We start from the raw sequence: 18,249 nt of genomic DNA on the forward strand, positions 1-18,249 counted from the left end.
CCAGGTCTCACAGTCTACACCACGGGTACCAGGAGGGTTCTCCGACAGAAACCAAGTCTCCAAGGCGACATCTCAGGACCCTCCCAGAGACCCCTGGATCCCAACCCACCTGGACACACACGGAGAGTCCACCGCGACCGTGAGGAGGGACGAACGAGGCTGCGCAGCGGGTCCTGAACCTCCCTCCGTGGCCTCCTGTGTGAGTGGGGAACTGTGGCCCAGCAGAGCAGACTCTGGGGTCACATCTCGGGCCAGGGGAGGCACAGGGCCCGCTCCCCCCGGGTCCAAGGCGATCTCTGAGGGGATTTCCAGATACAGGTGCCTCTGGGGTTTCTTCGCCTTGTGCTCATGCGCCCGCCCTGGAGGCTCCTTGTTTCGCGCTGGGCTCTCAAGGGGAGCCTGGGCCAGGCGCGCCTCCCTTGTGATTCCGCTGGCCCCGCCCCTCGCTGCTCTTAGCGGTGGGGCTTCACTCCCTGCTCGGCTCCGCCCTCAGCCCTGCCCACTAGTCCGGTTCCACTCAGACCCGCTATCTCCGCCCCCAGCTCCACCCATTCGCTGGGCTCCCCTTGCTCTGCTACGCCCCACTTCCTTCCTTAGGCCCCGCCCCGCCTGCTGGGGCGGAGGGGGGGGGCTTCGCTCACTCTGCTCGGTCCGCCCCCAGCTCTGCGCATTCGCTGGGCCCCGCCCTGCCCACTGCTCCCAAGGGTTGGCCTCCCAGGACCACTCCGCCCAGCACTCTGGCTCCGCCCAGCTTCTTTTGCAAAACCTGACAGGGGGACAATAATGCTTCTCATGACTTCTCAGTGACACTTCCACCCCAGAAGGAACTTGGAGAGGAGTCCCCTGCTCAAGGTCACCAGGTAGAGGGGGGAGATGAGGCTGGTGGGAGCCTGCCTTTCTTCTGCTGCCAGTTTGCATCCCCAAAGCGGGGAATGAAGCCTGCAGCTGTGGTCCCTCAGGTGCTTCATGGGTGCACGTGAGGTTTCACACAGGAGGCACCAGGGTCTAGACTCCTTTTGGCCTTATGGGACTCAGGTATGATCCTTGCTCTGTGATAGAAAATTTGGGCAGAAGCTAGGATGCTGGCCCTGACAGATAACCTTGGTGGCGGGTTAGGCTAAGGCAGGAGGATCCCAAGTTCAAAGCCAGACCTCAGCATTGTAGGGAGGTAATGTTGCAGGTAAGTGGTTGGCATTGGAGAAGATAATGCTAAGTGTAGTTAGCCAATCCCAAAAATACATGCCGAATGTTTTTTTTCTGATATAAGGTAACTGACTCATAGTGGGGTAACTCTAGATAGGGCACAGGGTTGGGAGGGGAAAGGAGGGGGCAGGGGGTTTGCAAGGATGGTGGAATGTGATGGACATCATTATCCAAAGTACATGTATGAAGACACAAATTGGTGTCTTTATATACAAACAGAGTTATGGAAAATTGTGCTCTATATGTGTAATAAGAATTGTCATGCATTTCACTGTCATATATTTAAAAAATAAAAATCAGGTAAAAATATTTTTAGCTGTCTATGGACCTTTTTAAAATTTATTTTTATTCAGTGCTGAGAATTGAACCCAGTGCCTCACACTTGCTAGGCAAGTGCTCTACCACTGAGCTACAACCCCAGGCCCATAATTTTCTTTTTTATTTTGACTGAGTAATATACCATGGTGTATATATACCACATTTTCTTTAGCCATTCATCGTTTGGAGGGCAGTTTGGTTGTTTCCATAGCTTAGATGTTGTGAATTGAGCTGCTCTAAACATAGATGTGGCTGCCTTACTATATTACGGTGGATTTTTAAAAAACATTTTAAAATTGTAGTTGGACAAAATAACTTTATTTTTTAATGTTTATGTGGTGCTGAGGATCGAACCCAGTGCCTCACATATGCTAGGCAAGCACTCCACCACTGAGCCACAACCCCAGCTCCCTAAATTATGTGGATTTTTAGTCCTTTGGGTATATACTGAGGAGTGGGATAACTGATTCAAATGATGGTTCCAGTCCACGGTTTCTGAAGAGTCTCCATATAGCTCTCTGTGGGAGTTGCAAAAATTTAAAAAGCCTACCCGCAATGTATGAGTAAAAATTTCCCCCTGAATCCTTGCTAACTTTGATAATTGCCATTCGGACTGGATTGAGCTGGAATCTCCATGTAGTTTTAATGTGCATTTCTCTAATTGCTAGAGATGTTGATCATCTTTGCATGTTTGCTGATCATTGGTATTTCTTCTCCTGTGAAGTGTCTGTTCAGTTACCTTGCCCATTTGTTTGGTGTCAAATAGATGAGACTTTGTATATCCTGGAGATGAATGTGTCTATTTGAGGGGCAGATGGCAAAGACATTCTCCCATCCTGTTGGCTCTCTCTTTACATTCTTGTTTTTTAAAAATATTTATTTTTTAGTTGTACAAAACAGCTTTATTTAGTTTACTTATTTTATGCAGTGCTGAGGATCGAACCCAGGGCTTTACATGTGCTAGACAAGTGCTCTACCACTGAGCCACAACCCCAGCCCAACATTCTTGATTGTTTCCTTTGCTTTGTTTGATAGCATCTTATTTACTGATTCTTGTTTTCCTTTTGCTCTTTGGGGATCTTGCTAATGGAGTCTCTTCCTACACCAACATGATACTGAGATGGGCCTATATTTTCTTCCAGTGGAAACAGGGTTTCTGATCTAATACCTAGGTCCTTGTTCATTTTGAGTTGAGTTTTATGAAGGGTGAGGAGGCATAGAGGTTAAATTTTATCGTACTACAAATGGATGGCCAGTATTCCCAGCGCCATATTTTTTTGAAGAGTTGATCCTGGAGAATTCCTGAACAATGAAAAGAAATTGGCTTAAATTTCTTTTGCTTCTTTTGCTATCATAATAATGGATATTTTGTTATTTTTATTAACCTGAAACAGACGTGAAATACTGGGGCTGAGCTTTAAAATCCCAGAAGACATATTACTCTAACCACATGGTCAGCTTGAGAGTGTACCAAGAAGATGGTCTCACATTTTAGAGAGAGGACCCCCAGAGCCACTTGGAATCCATAGGAGGAGCCAGGAACCACCTATCGCAGAGTAAAATTGTTACAATATATGATGTGGGTTTGAACTAACTTGAATATGGGTTTTAAAAAAGGAGAGAATGCTTGTGGTCTATGTGATTGGGAGCCTTCAGATTCCTCACACAGATGTGTCCAGGGAATTAAGAGAAAAGTTTTGAGTTTGATTCTCCCCAGGTTGCTACTATCCACCAGAGACTAAAGTAAAAGTAAGAGTCAGGTGACATGTTCCACTGGAGAAACCACAGTTCTGAGTTCTACAGTGGGATCTTGTCACCTTATTGCAGAAGCTAAAATTAAAGCCCTACAGAGAGGTGAGTTAAAGACGTCTTTTCCTTAAAACAGTGCAGGATCCACTCAGGTCCCCTGACTCCCCAACCGACCTGCCCAAGTAAGTGCTTTTCTCTTCCTGAGATGCAGCACCAGTGTGTGAGGGGGCTTCTGTGATTGTGATGAAGAATCAAAATAACCAAATGATATGTTAGGTTCTAACATAGCTCTAAATTATGCCTCCAGCTATGGAGCAGGAACTAGGAGTGTAGTTGCTTAATATCACAACAAAAGGACAGTAGTGACCGCCCCTTCCTGGCTTTCAAAGGTCCAATGGTATTCTCCCTCCAGGTCATCAAGGAGAAAGGGGATGATAGTGGAGAGATGATGGTGAACTTGATCTGCGCGATAGCAACGAATGACATGTGCCCTTTCATGTATCGATTGCACATCAGGAAGCGAGGATGCAAATCATAGTATTTACATGATGGTGTCCATGGGGCACCTGAGAAAGCAGCTATGTCCCCCTCCCTCCCTCCAGCCAGTATCCCTCCATACCCAGGCCCTAGAAGCCCAAGTGCTGTGGGTCTGCTTTCCTCACTGCTGACTGGGATGCATCAACTTCGGGATTGTTCACTAGTCTCTGGCCCCTGGGTGATGACATGTAACTCTGTGTTGTCCATGATTTGGACAGTGGCACAATGTGAGATATTTAAGTGATGGCTCCTTGGTCAGGGCAGGAAATGGTGTCTCCACTGGGTTACAGTTCCCTGGAAAGGACTTCATACCCTCAGCTCTAAGGACCCTGGGGATAATTTTTTAAAAGCTAGATTTTCATTTCCATTTGTTCTCCACTAGTCTGCCCACTTAGACTTTCCTTGTCCTTTCCCACTGGACTCTCCCTCACTGGGACCTGTCCCTGAACTTCTTTTCCACATTATTCTCTTTGTATTTATATCATCGTATTCAGAACCTCCAGTCTGAGGAGACCTTGTTTCCACCAGGGATTAAGTCATGACCTGGGGCTCGGGCCATCAGGGTAGCCAGGAACTGCTGCAGCCCCTCTCTCCCCAGAGCTGAGGAGGTGTTCTGGGATCATCCTGGTGATGGACAGGCTTCAGTCTTCTCCCTGATCTCGTGGTTGGACTAGTCCTGGCAGGTGTGAGTGGGGTGAGGCACAGCCGGGAGGGGACAGGCTCAGAGGATTCCTTTTAACTTGCTTTTATGAAATGTCCACATTTTCAGGATGTTTTCTAATAAAACTGATCAATTAGCACAGAAGTAGCAACATTGCATTCTTTATAAAACATCTGCCTGTGAACCATGGAGGGCCCTGTGGGTCTCACTGATACACACGTGTGTGACCCGCACAGTGTGAATACGGCCAGCTGCTTCTCAGCCTGTTGTGTCCTGGGGCTGCAGGGAGCTAATGCCTGTGGGGGACCCGTGACAGCATGTGACCCTGCCACTTCCCATGATCAGCACTGTGGGAAAACGATAAGGTTTTCCTGTGTTTGCACGTCCATGGGCCTTCCTGGCTCCATCCCTCCCTCCCATGACAATGCAGGCAGGGTGGCCATCCCCCTGGCAAGGCTGAAACCAGAGTCCTGAGCCCTCCGTCCACAGATATATCAGGTAGCCTGTTTCTCCTGTTTTTCAATGCTCTCCATTTTATTTTCTAATCTGCATTAAACTGAATTGAAGACAAACCTGTATTTCATAACATGATAGAAGGGAATCATCATTATTTCATTTTCTGTAATTTTTTAAAGGCCTCTTCAAGAGTTACATATCCAGTTTGTGTTGCTGTAAAGGTATTTTGGGGTCAAAATGTGAGTGTACATCTTACAACTCACTTCAAGTGTGCACACAGGAATAGGCATCATCTATCCATAGCTACCTGTAGCACTGTGCCTACTAATAACCATCTGTGACTCTTCAAATGTGGAGACTCCTGGACCATTATATTACCACTTTTTCTTTTTGTTTTTCTTGAGCAGAACAAGGGAGGGAATGTTCTTTACCCAAATGTGTGAATGAAGGAAAAAAAAAACACTTCTTACTAAATGAATCATTTGGAGGAGATTACATTTTTCTAATATCATGAATTAATTTCCACTATTTACAATGACACTTCCACAAAGATTTCAAGTCAATCATTTAACTAGGCTAAACTATTTAAATTGTGTGGACTCCTGGTTGTTATTTTTTCTCACACTTCATAACTGATGTTATCAAACTATAATTTTTTAGGTAGCTGTGGGGATGACTGCTAGTCTTACCCACTTGTTTTTTTGATGATAGAATGGGGGGATATGTTGCTCACCTCATTGTAAATGTTACATAATTCATAGCTATAAGGCAGAATTAAGATGGAAATAAAGAAAATACCTTCATTCTATAGGGAGCTATACCATGAGATTGTAACCATCAAATTTTCTATTACACTATTGTCTCTCTCTCCTCTGGGGAAATATCATTGCTTATGAAAAGAAGATATGAAATATTGTTCTCTTATGTAAACTCCATTATCAGAGTGAGTTTGGATTTCTTTCTCCTAATTAAAACACTAAAAACTCTGACCCCTAAAGTACTTAAGATTTTCCTGGTGTGCTGTTGCATTGCGTACCTGTTACCCCAGCAGCTTGGGAAGCTGATGTACGAGGTTTTCAGGTTCAAGGGTAGACTCATCAACTTAGTGAGACCCTGTCTCATAATAAAAATAAGGGGCTGGGACTGTGGCTCAGTGGAAGAGTGCTCACATAGCACGTGCAAGGTCCTGCGTTTGATCCTTAGAACCACATAAAAATAAAAAAAATAAAGATATTGTGTCCAAATACAACTAAAAAATAAATATTAAAAAAAATAAAACAGGGATGTGGCTCAGTGGTTAAGCACCTTTGAGTTTAATTCCTGGTTAAAACACACACACACACACACACACACACACACACACACTTAAATCATGATTACTTTTCAAAATTTTTGCATATGCCAAAGAGGGGACAGAAAAGAAATTTTGGAATTAAATCCTGCTAAAAATGGATGGTTCTGCCCACTTATTTATGGTTTTCTCTGGCATAATCAAATATATGTAAAATAATAAAAGTGGTTATATAAACCTGGGTTCAATATCTGGTACCAAAAATATATATAGAAACAAATTCAAGAAGTCTGCCTTCAGAGCTAACATTTTTCATATTTTGTCTCTAAACTGGTGATGAGCAATCCAGAACAGAGAACACTGAAAATATAGAACTGAATGGGACTTCATCCAGCATCCACATTCTTTCCTTGAGAGTTCTATGTGGACATCCCAGCCATCTGCCCCACATGAACTCACTTTGGATGCTACCTACTGAGCTATTTATGAGGTTGCTGCACATGCTAAGACAAATTAATCCTGGCCCTACCAGTGGAGATAAACAGAAAAGATGGTTTGCTTGTGTATTGAGAGTTTGGAAAGGGTGCATTATATAAGTGCCCACTTACTTTGAGGTTGGAGAACTTGGTGGTTGGGGAGGTTGAAGCTGGTAACCACTGTGATTGATGAGAATTTTATCTTTATTTGATGCTCAGCCATGGACTGTATATGTCTTTTCACCAGAAAAAAAGAAAATGACCAAGAGCAGCACCCTTTCCATTTTTCTTGCTGTAAGAAATGTCTTTTATTCCCAAATTGTCCTTGGGATCACAGCTAACATCTTCCTCCTCCTCTTCCACATCCTCACGTTCCTTGTCCAGCACAGGACCAGGCCCATGGACATGGCCATCGCTCACCTGGCTCTGATTCATCTGCTGATGCTCATAATCAGGGTGTTCCTGGATATAGACATTTTGGGGGCTCAGGATATTTGGAACGACATCACATGTAAAGCCGACATCTACCTGTACAGGCTGATGAGGGGCCTGTCGATCTGTACCACCTGCCTGCTGAGTGTCCTGCAGGCCACCACCCTCAGCCCCAGAGGATCTTTTCTGGCCAAGTTCAAGCACACGTCCCCACAGCACAGTCTGTGGTGCTTTCTCCTTCTCTGGGTGTTCAACATGTTCATTAATGTTCATATTTTAGTCTCTATTGGAGGCCCCTCCAATGACACATCAGATGTTTGGTTTTCCACTAAATCCTGCAGGGTTCCCCCACAGGTTACTATTACAGGATCTTATTTTCCCTGGTAGGAATACTCCAGGATGTCCTCCTTCTCGGGCTCATGGCCCTCTCCAGTGGGTACATGGTGGCTTTCCTTTGGAGGCATAAGAGGCAGTGCCAGCACCTCCACAACACCAGAAGGATTGCACAGGCCTCCAAAGAGCAGAGGGCCACTAGGACCATCCTGCTCCTCATGGGTTCTTTTGTGGTCATGTACTTTGTTGACTGCATGATCTCCTCCTCTTATGGGAAAATGCAGCAGAAGGATCTGGTTCGCCTTGTGTTCCAGATGCTGGTGGGCAATGGCTACACCACCGTCAGTGCTGTGATGCTCATTATACCAAAAAACGAATAATCCAGTTCTTCCAATCCACACTGGGGAGGGCGAGAACATGTTTACACAGGGCCAGATGACCCCTCACAGTTTCATCCCACGTTATTTCCTCCTGAGTTTCCAAAAATTAGTTGATGTTGGAAAAAAACCTAAATGAGGATGAGGGAGATGAAACTTCTGTTGTTCTTTGTAATATCTTTATCAAACCAGGTGAAGTGGTGCACACCTGTCATGCCAGCGGCTCAGGAGGCTGAGGCAGGAAGATCTCAAGTTGAAGGCTATCCTCAACAACTGTGTGAGTCCCTGAGCATCTTAGTGAGGTACTGTGTCCAAATAAAAAAAAAATACAAAGTTCTGGGAATGTGGCTCAGAGGTCACATGCACCTGGGTTCAATTCATAGTTTCAAAAAAAAAAAGTGTTAAATGATATATGGGCTGTTTTGTTACTGAACTTGCCTAAAGCAGATACCTTCCCTTGTCCATAAGTAGACCATGACTGTGAACCCTTTGCTGGAAAAAAGCATTTTGGAAGAATAGTTTTGTTTAGTTAGGAACAGAAATATCTTGCCTAAGTACAACTCTTTTGAGGTACATGAGGCAATAGGTGTTTTGATGTATGTTTTTTTTTTTTATTAGAGCAACAAACATCAATAAGAATAATGAAATCCCCTCCGTGTTAACTCCAGGTTTTTTCCCAATATACCTATAACATTATTTCTCCATGTATTTTTTTTCTGACTTCATTATTTAACTTTTTCAATGTTATTTTATTTTCGTCTGAATGCTAAACCAATAAAGAGTGGGGAGAAAAAAGCATAAGTAGGTGATCAGGAATCAGAGTGCAGGAGAGCGCTCAGATGTCTTGGAAACACACAGATCTAATCCATGTTCCCATCTAAATTTTATTGGCCTTGCAGCCTTGAAGTAGTGGCCTAGTTCTTTCAGCCTCAGTGTAAAATAGAGACCGTATCTGTTTTAGGGTTATCATGTGGATGAGAACAAATAATAGCACTCATTTGGCATCATGTTGTTCTGAGATTCAAAGGATGCAAATAAGATTACTAGCATGGCCCCCGACCAAGGATGTCATGCAATTTATACATCATGTTGTGACATTGAAAAGGTAAGAGTAGCATCTCACCTCTGTGTACACAGACACCATGTATTAACTCTTAATTTCCTTAGTGATTCTCTGAATGCAGTAGTATTACGATCCCCCACATTACAGTGAAGAAATCAAAACCCAGATAAATTAAGTCAGTGGATTGCAGAGGAAATAGGTGAGGAAAGTCAGGATTTGAACTCTCAAGCCCAGGTTACAGGTCCTGAGCCTAACCAATGGTCTGTCTTTCTTGCTAGACCTATGACATGCATAGGAAAGTGGCACACAGGGGTCACAGCCAATGATACAGACAACCTGAGACTAAAAGGCCAACCTGTTCTGCATCCTTCCAGCCCAGAAATACAGCTGGATGGCAGGTGGCTATGGCTTGACCTATGGTAATGTGGCCTGAACCAAAGAAGTCAGGCTGCTGATTGAACCCTAAGAGGCCAGTGTGAATGCTGTTCAGTGGCAGAATTTTAAACCCCTGAAGAGGACACAAACCATCATCTTCCTTCTGGAACAGCATGTGGAGGATCCAAATGCACTTCTGGGTGTGTGGTGGTGGGTCTCCCAAGGGCTCTGGTTGCAAAGGTAGGAGGCTGCTAGTTCTCCTGACTTCTTAAAAGTCTACTTGAACCAGAGGAAGAAGGTTAGGCATGGAGTGCATTTCTTTGCCTCACTTCCTCTAAGTTATTAATACTCTGTAGCAGAAAATATTCAAATATTGTCTCTTTTTTTTTGTTTCTGAGATGCAATCTTCCTCCATTGCAGCGACTGGTCTTGAACTTCCTGCGATCAAGAGATCCTCCTGCCTCAGCCTCCTGAGTTGCTGGAACTGCAGCTGCACAATGCGGTGCCCAGCTCAAATATTACAGAGGATCAACTTAGTGCTGAGGCTACAACTTTTCCTGTCCCCTCAAGCATTTCATGGTCAACTAAATCCATTCTCTGTAACATCATCAGGATATGGGAGAAACTGTTGTTCTCTGTTAGGAAAGAGAGTGGATATGTCTGCGTTTGGATCTTGTGTGACCTGTAGAGTCATTTACCAAAGGGACCAGATATGATCATTAAGGAAAAACAGCCACCATGTCTTCCAGTTAGTGTTGGAAATCCTGGGGTTTCATCATAATTATTTTAGCTAACAGACAAATAATCAAAAACACACACAGATCAAGTCTTCCCGGGCAGGAGGTCAGGAAGGTTTGTAGGTCTCAGATTGGCTCAGAACAGACTTGGGACTGATGGAACTTTTTGTGATATTTATCAGGCCTTCCCAGATCAAGATGCTTGCTTCATAACCTACCAGTTTCACTTGGATGTTGGAAGAACGGACATGCTGTCCATCTGCAGTAACAATAAAAAATGATTGTCTTATCTTTTCAAAGTCCATGTATGGATTTGTTTTGGTTATACTCTTACTCCAGGTGTCTAAACCAAGTTGGCCAAAGTTCACCTTTTTCCTATCTATTCTAGATTCAGCTGAGATCTTCAGAGATTACTCCTGGGAACTTCTCACCCCAGGCCTGCAGCTGTGCCCAGGGACCCCTCACCCTCCTTTGACTGCACCTTCCAGTGCCCCTTCTCCTGCCTCTTCCCAGCCTTTGCTAAGCTGCACTTCCATGTGAGAAACCTTTTTAGCCTCCAGACATGAGGGAGGACAGGCAGGGTGTTTTTTAAAAAGAAAATTCTATACACCATTAGAAAAAAAAAATCATGTTTCCCAAAATGCGATGATCAGGCAAAATGACAATTTTATTATTTCACTTACTCAACATTTTTCAGTCTGCTCCATGACAAGCCTCAAATGACACTAGAAAGATTTTCCATGAGTGCACATCTGTTTAATGGCTCACAGAAGATTACAGGCACAGAGCCCCATTGTTCTCTGGTATATTTATACATTAAAAAAATTTGCATTAGAGCTGCGGACATAGCTCAGCTGGTAGAGTGCTTGCTTCACATGCACAAGGCCATGGGTTCCATCCCCAGCACCACCCAAAAATATTACATTGATCTGCTCTCATATACCTGCTTCATTTAAGGTAAAATAGATACTGAGGAGGCTTTAAAGAATCAACTTATATAACACACATAGTATCATTTCTGTACAAAATTGTAAAATAAAAATGTAAATGATAGTTCTAAAAGTGTGTTCTTTTCTGCCACTTCTGTAAAATGAAGATTAGGGCCTGGAGGACATGCACTTCAAGTATTGTTGCTGGCCCTGGCCTTGAGGACTACATGTCTGACATATTTATACACCTGAACATTTTTTTTGGTACTTTTCTATGTGTAAGTTATCAAATTTTTTTGAAAGTAAGGAAATAAAAACTGTTTGCACATCAATCACAACTGGGATTAGCAATGCATGTAGACAGTCTCTGTATTTTTATTGAGGAATTCACTCACACGCCAGGTTATTATTGACACGTATAACAACTTACACTTGTGGTCCTAATGATTTTCTGGTTTAGTATCCTTTGTATATTTTTGTATTTGCTTTGTTCCTTCCTTTCTTTTTTATTAATTATCATTGAGGTTTGTTGGTTTTCTAGAGGGATTATATTTGATTCTTCTCTCTTTATTTTTGTAACAGTGCAATAATGAGTTAATAAACTTCATGTGCATTTAACTACGTTTGCTAACATGTATAATCATAGGGTGAGAGACTGAGAATAAGATTTGAGTTTTCAAAAACACATCTTCAAAACACTGAAAGGAATTGGCTCTAATATTTTAAGCTCACCATATGACATTGTGGCATGTTAAGAATTTTATCATTGGGCTGGGGTTTTGGCTCAGTGGACAGGAACTTGCCTGGCATTGGTGTGGTGCTGGGTTTGATCCACATAAAAAATAAATAAATAAAATAAAACATAAACATATGTCCAAGTATACCTAATTTTTTTTTAAAAAGAAATTGATCACTTGCTTTTTAATTTCAGAAAAGATATTTTCCACCACTGGGTTAAGATAACAACATTCCTGAGACCCCATATCCTCGGGTTGGTGGAATGTCATTCTGTTTTCTGTGTCTATCAATTTGGGAACTCCAACTTCAACCTCCTTTAAGTTCTTTTTATATAATATTGGTTCTTTTGTCACTGACTTGCTTCACTGAGTAGAGTATCTTGAGGGCTGAGCTATTTGGCATCCTGTGCCAGAATTTTCTTTCATTTTAAGTGTTAATAGTCCAGTGTCTGAATAACATATTGTTTATATATTCTTATGTTTCTGGGTGTTGGGTTCTTTCTACATTTGATTATTTAAAACATGGTTTTATGAGCAATGCTGTGGAAATGACTGTATGATTCTCTGCATGTACTGTGTGTGTGTGTGTGTGTGTGTGTGTGTGTGTGAATGTGCATGTGCACATGTGCACACATGCATGCTCTATGATATGGTGTTTTATGGTAACAAATGTTTACATGTATAATTTGAAAAAATATAGATAACTGAGGCAATACAATTATTGAAAATCATTGTGACTATTGTACCTAAAAATAGTTTGGAATAGCCCAGGTCATGAAAAGTCGCATCCTCCTCAGAGTCCCTGCTGGAGGACTCAATGAGAAACATAAAACCTTGGTAATATCTCACAGATAAAGATGGCTTGATTTTCTTTTATGTATTTGCCACTTACATATCCAAGTATACAGCTTTAAGAGAAGAAGAACTCTATATTATATTTAAAGAAAACAGCATATATACTGTGCCATGGTGCATCATCCCAAAGAAATCACATTTTCTCATTTTAACAGAATTTATCCAGCACTGGTTACTGAAATATTTACTGTCTTCTCCCACATATATCTCAAAATACTAATTATACGTTTTTCAGTACTAATGAACACCAAAGGGCTGAAGGAGGCATAGCTATGAGCCACAATGATCTGGATACAGTAAAACACTGGATCACCATTCAGTGTGATTCTTGCATAGGAGATAATGCTGTCCAAGATGGACATGACCACGAAGCAACTCATGAGCAGCAGGATTGTCTTGATGGCCCTCAGTTCTGGGGATGACACTGGAGACGGGCCGGTGCTGTGGAGACGCTGGGATTGCCTCTTGTGCCTGCACAGGAGAGCCACCATGTATCCATTGGAGAGGGTCATTATTCCTATAAGGGAGACTTCCCTGAAGGTCAGCAGGATGGACAAGCTGTGCCGGAGGAAGAAGGTCATGGGGATAAAGGAGCAGGATTCTGTGATGTACGTAATGTTGTCTGAGGTAAAATTGGGTGTAGCAGCAATGGAGATGAAGAGGTGGCTACTGAAGGATGAATAGATGACCCACAGGAAGAGAAGGAAACACAGGTTGAGACGTGAGGATTTATGTTTGAACCTTGCCAAGCAGGAGCTCCTGGGGCTGAGGGTGATGGCTTGCAGGACACTCAGGAGGCAGGTGGCACAGATGGAGAACCCCCTCATCAACCTGTACAGGTAGATGAGAAATTTACACGTCAGGTCATCCCACCTGCCCCCCTGAGGTGTAAAAATTTCCGCAGCTATGAAGCACTTGATGAGCAGAATTACCAGATGGATTAGGGCCAGGAGACCAATGGGCAGGTCAGTGGGCTTAGGTCTTTGCCCAGTAATGTGCAAGAAGATGTGGACAAGAAGAAGAAGGGCATTGGCCATGACCCCAATGCCAATCACGGTGTACACGGTGTTTTTTATGTGAATATTACTGTACAGTCTCTTGGCTATGTTCATCTTATGGGGGAAATAATTCTGTGAATACCTTTGGAAAAAAGGCAAGAAAATGTCCTCTTTGCAAATATGTCCTTCATCAATCCCAATGGACAACCCTGCAATCGGGAAAATAAAGAGGATTCATCAAAACATTCCTTTATTCCATGTGATGTGTTAATTCTGGTGCTGGGAACAGTGATGCCTGCCTAAAATTCCAATGACTGAGATGCTGGGTGCTTGTGAGCCTGAGGCAGGTGGATCACAAGTATGATGCCACCATGGGCATCTCCGTGCAACCCTCTCTCAAAATACACAAAGAAAAGGACTGGGTGTAATTGGTGCTGGTGCACCTAACCACCGAGCAATCTCCAGCACAAAATAAAAAAAGCCAACAAACAAACCCCCTTAGTTCTCTCTCACAGCACCCAGAACCCATGCCCATGCTCTCCCTTGTCCTCACATCTCCCAGTCTCGGCTGGGTTATAATTTCCCTTGGGGCCTCCACAATGTCATACATAATGTTACTTCAGTTTTCTTGTATATTGATAATTGCCATCTGGGCCCAGTGGCACACTCCTGTAATCCAAAATGCTGGGAGGCTGAGGTAGGAGGATTGGAAGTTCAAAGACAGCCTCAGCAACTTAGGAAGGCCCTAAGTAACTTAGCCACAACCCGATTTCTAAATGAAAAAAAAAAAAGTGTGTGGTGGTATAACTCACTCTTGAGCACCCCTGTGGTAAAAATAACAGAATTACCATTTATCTTAGAACATAATTTCCTCCTACAATCTCATGTCTGAGATTTTCTGGTGAAGACAGAGTCATACTTGATTTTTATGTGCCCGACATTGTTGGTCAGGTATATAATTGTTGCTCTACAGTTTTGGGTGAATTGAACTGGGGCTGATTATAGGAAAGAGGAAATTAGCCCCTCCTAAGCAAAGAGTATCACAGATCCAATATGCACAGAGTTACTGTATGTCTACACCCTGTTAATTATGGCTTATTTATTGCCACACCAAATATTTACAATATATAAACAAGAAAATGTTGGTGTGACGTCTGCAGTCAGACTGGTTAGTGTGTGTATATGAGCTGCCAATTACAATAGCATTAGTTTAAGCACTCTGTAATGCTGAGGTACAGTCATCTCAGCTATCAACATAAATACACTTTAAGTATACCCTGGAGGTATGATTGATGCAAAAAAATATAGTATGTGTATCAATATTGGATGTTGATACACATACTATATTCTAGAATTCTCTAGAAATTTTTAGAATTTCTATAAATTCTATAGAAATGTTTATTTTTATTATCATACAGTTCTTAATCCATGTGACTTGGAAGAATCAATTCAGTTATTTTCATAACAAAACAGCTGTGTTGCTGCCTGAAAAGAGAGGAGAGAATTTGGAAAACTCTGCTGGGCCTGGTTGCACATGGTTGTAATCCCAGCACTTGGAAGGGTGAGGCAGGAGGATCCTGAGTTCTAAGCCAGTTTCAGCAAATCAGCAATAAAGTATTAAATATTTCTCTAAACAAAATATGTCTCTAAATAAAATATTAAAAAACAGTGCTGGGGAAGGGGCTCAGTGGTTAAGCATTCCTGAGTTCAATGTCTGATACCAAAAATTAGAAATTTCCAATATAGTAGAACTTTTCCACAGTCTCTTTCAGAGAACTCTTTTGAAATCATAGGTCTGTTCCTGGAATCCTCTGATGTGATTGTACATGTCACTTTTTTTTATCCTCAAGCTGGAATAACGAGCCTCAGGTAGAATATTCCAGAAATATTACCAAGAGCATAGTCCGTTTCTTAGTCCTTTCCCATGGTTTACAATCAGAGTAATAATTAGAACTACAAGCAAAATGGAGTTGTTGTTTCTTTTCAAGGTTTTGATTAAAGGACAAGTATCCAACCCAATCTTGAAAGTTGGGTCCCCAGATATTATCTGGATTACAAATTAAAGGTGACGTTTCTCCAGACTCAAGAGTCCCAAGCCTGAATTTTATGCTGAAAAATTTGATGAGTGATCTCGCGGGATAATATTTTTTTTGAAGAGTGTGTATATTTAATTAAATATAACTCATGTGAGATACACAGTATTGTAAAATATTTCTGCCACATAGTAGAAAAAAATTTCATCTGAAAAGCAAACATATAAGAGCAATTTTTTTATGGCTACTGGTTTAATGTCATATTCTAAGGGGAAGAAAAATGTTAATCACTCTCAAACATTGGAACCCATTGAAGAATTCTGACCTGAAGCATGTTTTTAGTTAAAAGTTTTGGAATACAGATTTCCTGATACAAAAATTTATAACGTTGTTTGAAAAAAAAAGGTACCTATAATAAGGCTCATGGACCTTGTATACCAAATAGGAATAAAATCCTTGTTAAGTAAATTTTACTGCCATATTGCTATTGATTTGTAAAGTTCTTTATATAAATTATGGCTTTGTTTTCCTATTCTTTTTTTTCTCAAAAAAGAGAAGCCAGTACAAAAAGAACAAAGATGATCAAGGAGAAAAAATTTCAGGTTTTAAGAAGTCATGATCAAGTAATGTGATATATTTCTCCATTCAGTTATCCAATCTATTTGAGATGGTTGCACAGTAATCCCAGAAACACAAAGTAAAATATCAAAGTTACAAATATCTCTAATATTTTTTTTCATTGTAGTTGGACACAATATCTTTCTTTTATTTATTTATTTTTATGTGGTGCTGAGGATCGAACCCAGGGCATTGCAGGTGCTAGGTGAGTGCTCTATCGCTGAGCCACAACCCCAACCCCCTATCTCTAATCTTTATTGTTCACAAAAATGATGACTTGAAACCTTATATTTACTGGTAATGATATAAGCGTGTTATCATTTGTAAGATAAAAAATGTCCAGTGATAGCATTCAAAGAATAATCCTTATTGGTTTGTTTATTTTTGTCATCAGGGATTGAACCGAGGGGTGCTTCACCATTGAGCAACATCCCCAATCTTTTTTTAACTTTTCTATTTTTGAGACATGGTCTTTCTAAGTTGCTTAGGGCCTCACTAAGTTGCTGACAGTAGCCTTGAACTTGCCTCAGGCTCCCAAACTGCTAGGTCAAAGAATAATCTTAAATAGATACATATTATCGTCCAAGAGCTACCATTGTAAAATCCTTGTAAAATTACTTTAGCTCATGTAATTTCTGTGAAATGCCATTTTTTCTTTCATTGAGTGGAAATCATTCAAAGAACCTGCAGCCACACTGCATTCTATTGTATGTCTGTATCAATATGTAACCACAAATTCCACAGTTATGTACAATGATACTGTGTCTAGAAACATTCAAATAAAGAATATTAAGTAAACCAAGAAATTCAGCTAGTGAATAAATAAGAATAAAAGCATGGGCTGTAGAAATACTTTATATTACTGAGCTCTTCAAGGAGTACAGTTTAATAATCTAATAAATCAGGGCACTGAATGGGGTTGGCTGCAGAGTACCTTTAGAAACTGTAATCCTGTCGACCTAAAAGTTTTAGAACAGGCGGGGGTGTACAGATGCTATGAATTGACATTAATATTCAGGAAATCATAGCTCCAGTGGAGCTTTGAAAATGACTAAAACGTTTTTTTTTTTTTTCTGGAAGCGAAATCCCTCCATAGCAATATGAAAAATGAACCTTCTTTTGATTGCAGCTCAAGGAAATTGGCAATGATCTCACATCATCAAAAGCACCCCCTTAGCTTCCTCAAAGTAGAGCCAGGCTAGACTGGGGTACCCTAGTCACACTCTAACTTCCAAATTACACACACTCACCACTATCAGCGAGCTATGCATGCCAATCACCTCAGTTGGACTTTATCTCAATATCATGCAATAAGTGACTATTAAAAAATGTATTTAGCTGCACCTGCACTGATGAGTCATTTCAGTGGAAAAACAGTCTGGTGAGCATGCTCCCTTTATGGAAACAGAAATTCTCTAGCATGTCCCCCATACCTGTGTCTCATCAGGCTCTCACCTGGCTAGCACAGCAGGGTCCTGGAGATCAGGGGACAGGGCAGGGTAGGCCACCAGCAGAATGGTTTCAAGTTGATAGTGAGGGATGGGGACCCCTCAGAGGAGGAAAACCCAGTAAGTCTCCTTTATTAAATGGATCAGGGTCTGAACATATAAGACATTGTTATCATTTGGCAGCTGCCAAAATTTCATACTAAACTGAGATACATGACGTCATCCAATAAGTCCCCAAACTAGTAAGGAGGGTTCAGGATGCTGCACCTGAACTTGGGGTCTGGGAGGAATTGTAGAGTGGAAAGGAAGGAGAAAAGCTGTTTGTATGCTGCATCGTGAGATTGGACACTTAGGTCGACATATTCCAGAATGAAGAAGGGACCAGTATCTCTTTTCTGAAACTTGAAATGGTCATGCCTACCTTTTAGGATGCAGATAAGGTGTAAAAAACAGGATTCATCTCTGTCACTTAGCACTCCATGTCCACCCCCCCCAACACACACACACACACACACACACACACACACACACACACACACACAGGAGAGAGCAGAACTTGGTTTGTCATTGTCAATCAGGTGATTTTTTTTTTTTACGATAGCTCAAGTTTACCATCATTATCG

At 41.8% G+C, this 18,249-nt stretch overlaps 1 protein-coding gene and 1 pseudogene across 2 annotated transcripts in view; one reads left to right on the forward strand and one right to left on the reverse strand.

Moving 5' to 3' along the window:
• Nucleotides 1-7,096: 7,096 nt before the first annotated feature.
• LOC308638611 (vomeronasal type-1 receptor 90-like) overlaps nucleotides 7,097-18,249 on the forward strand; it is a 48,006-nt pseudogene continuing 36,853 nt past the window's right edge. The window contains exon 1 of the transcript in view: nucleotides 7,097-7,559. The product of the transcript in view is annotated as a vomeronasal type-1 receptor 90-like (transcript). The remainder of the gene's footprint in view (nucleotides 7,560-18,249) is intronic.
• LOC308638482 (vomeronasal type-1 receptor 94-like) lies at nucleotides 12,688-13,641 on the reverse strand (the record flags this gene model as incomplete). Its single annotated transcript, XM_081275971.1, has 1 exon — nucleotides 12,688-13,641. One exon carries the CDS (start codon nucleotides 13,639-13,641, stop codon nucleotides 12,688-12,690), a length of 954 nt encoding a protein of 317 aa, XP_081132097.1.

This window comes from Spermophilus citellus (genome assembly GCF_964194105.1).
Source record: "Spermophilus citellus genome assembly, chromosome: 19".
In the NCBI taxonomy this organism is placed as follows: Eukaryota; Metazoa; Chordata; class Mammalia; order Rodentia; family Sciuridae; genus Spermophilus; species Spermophilus citellus.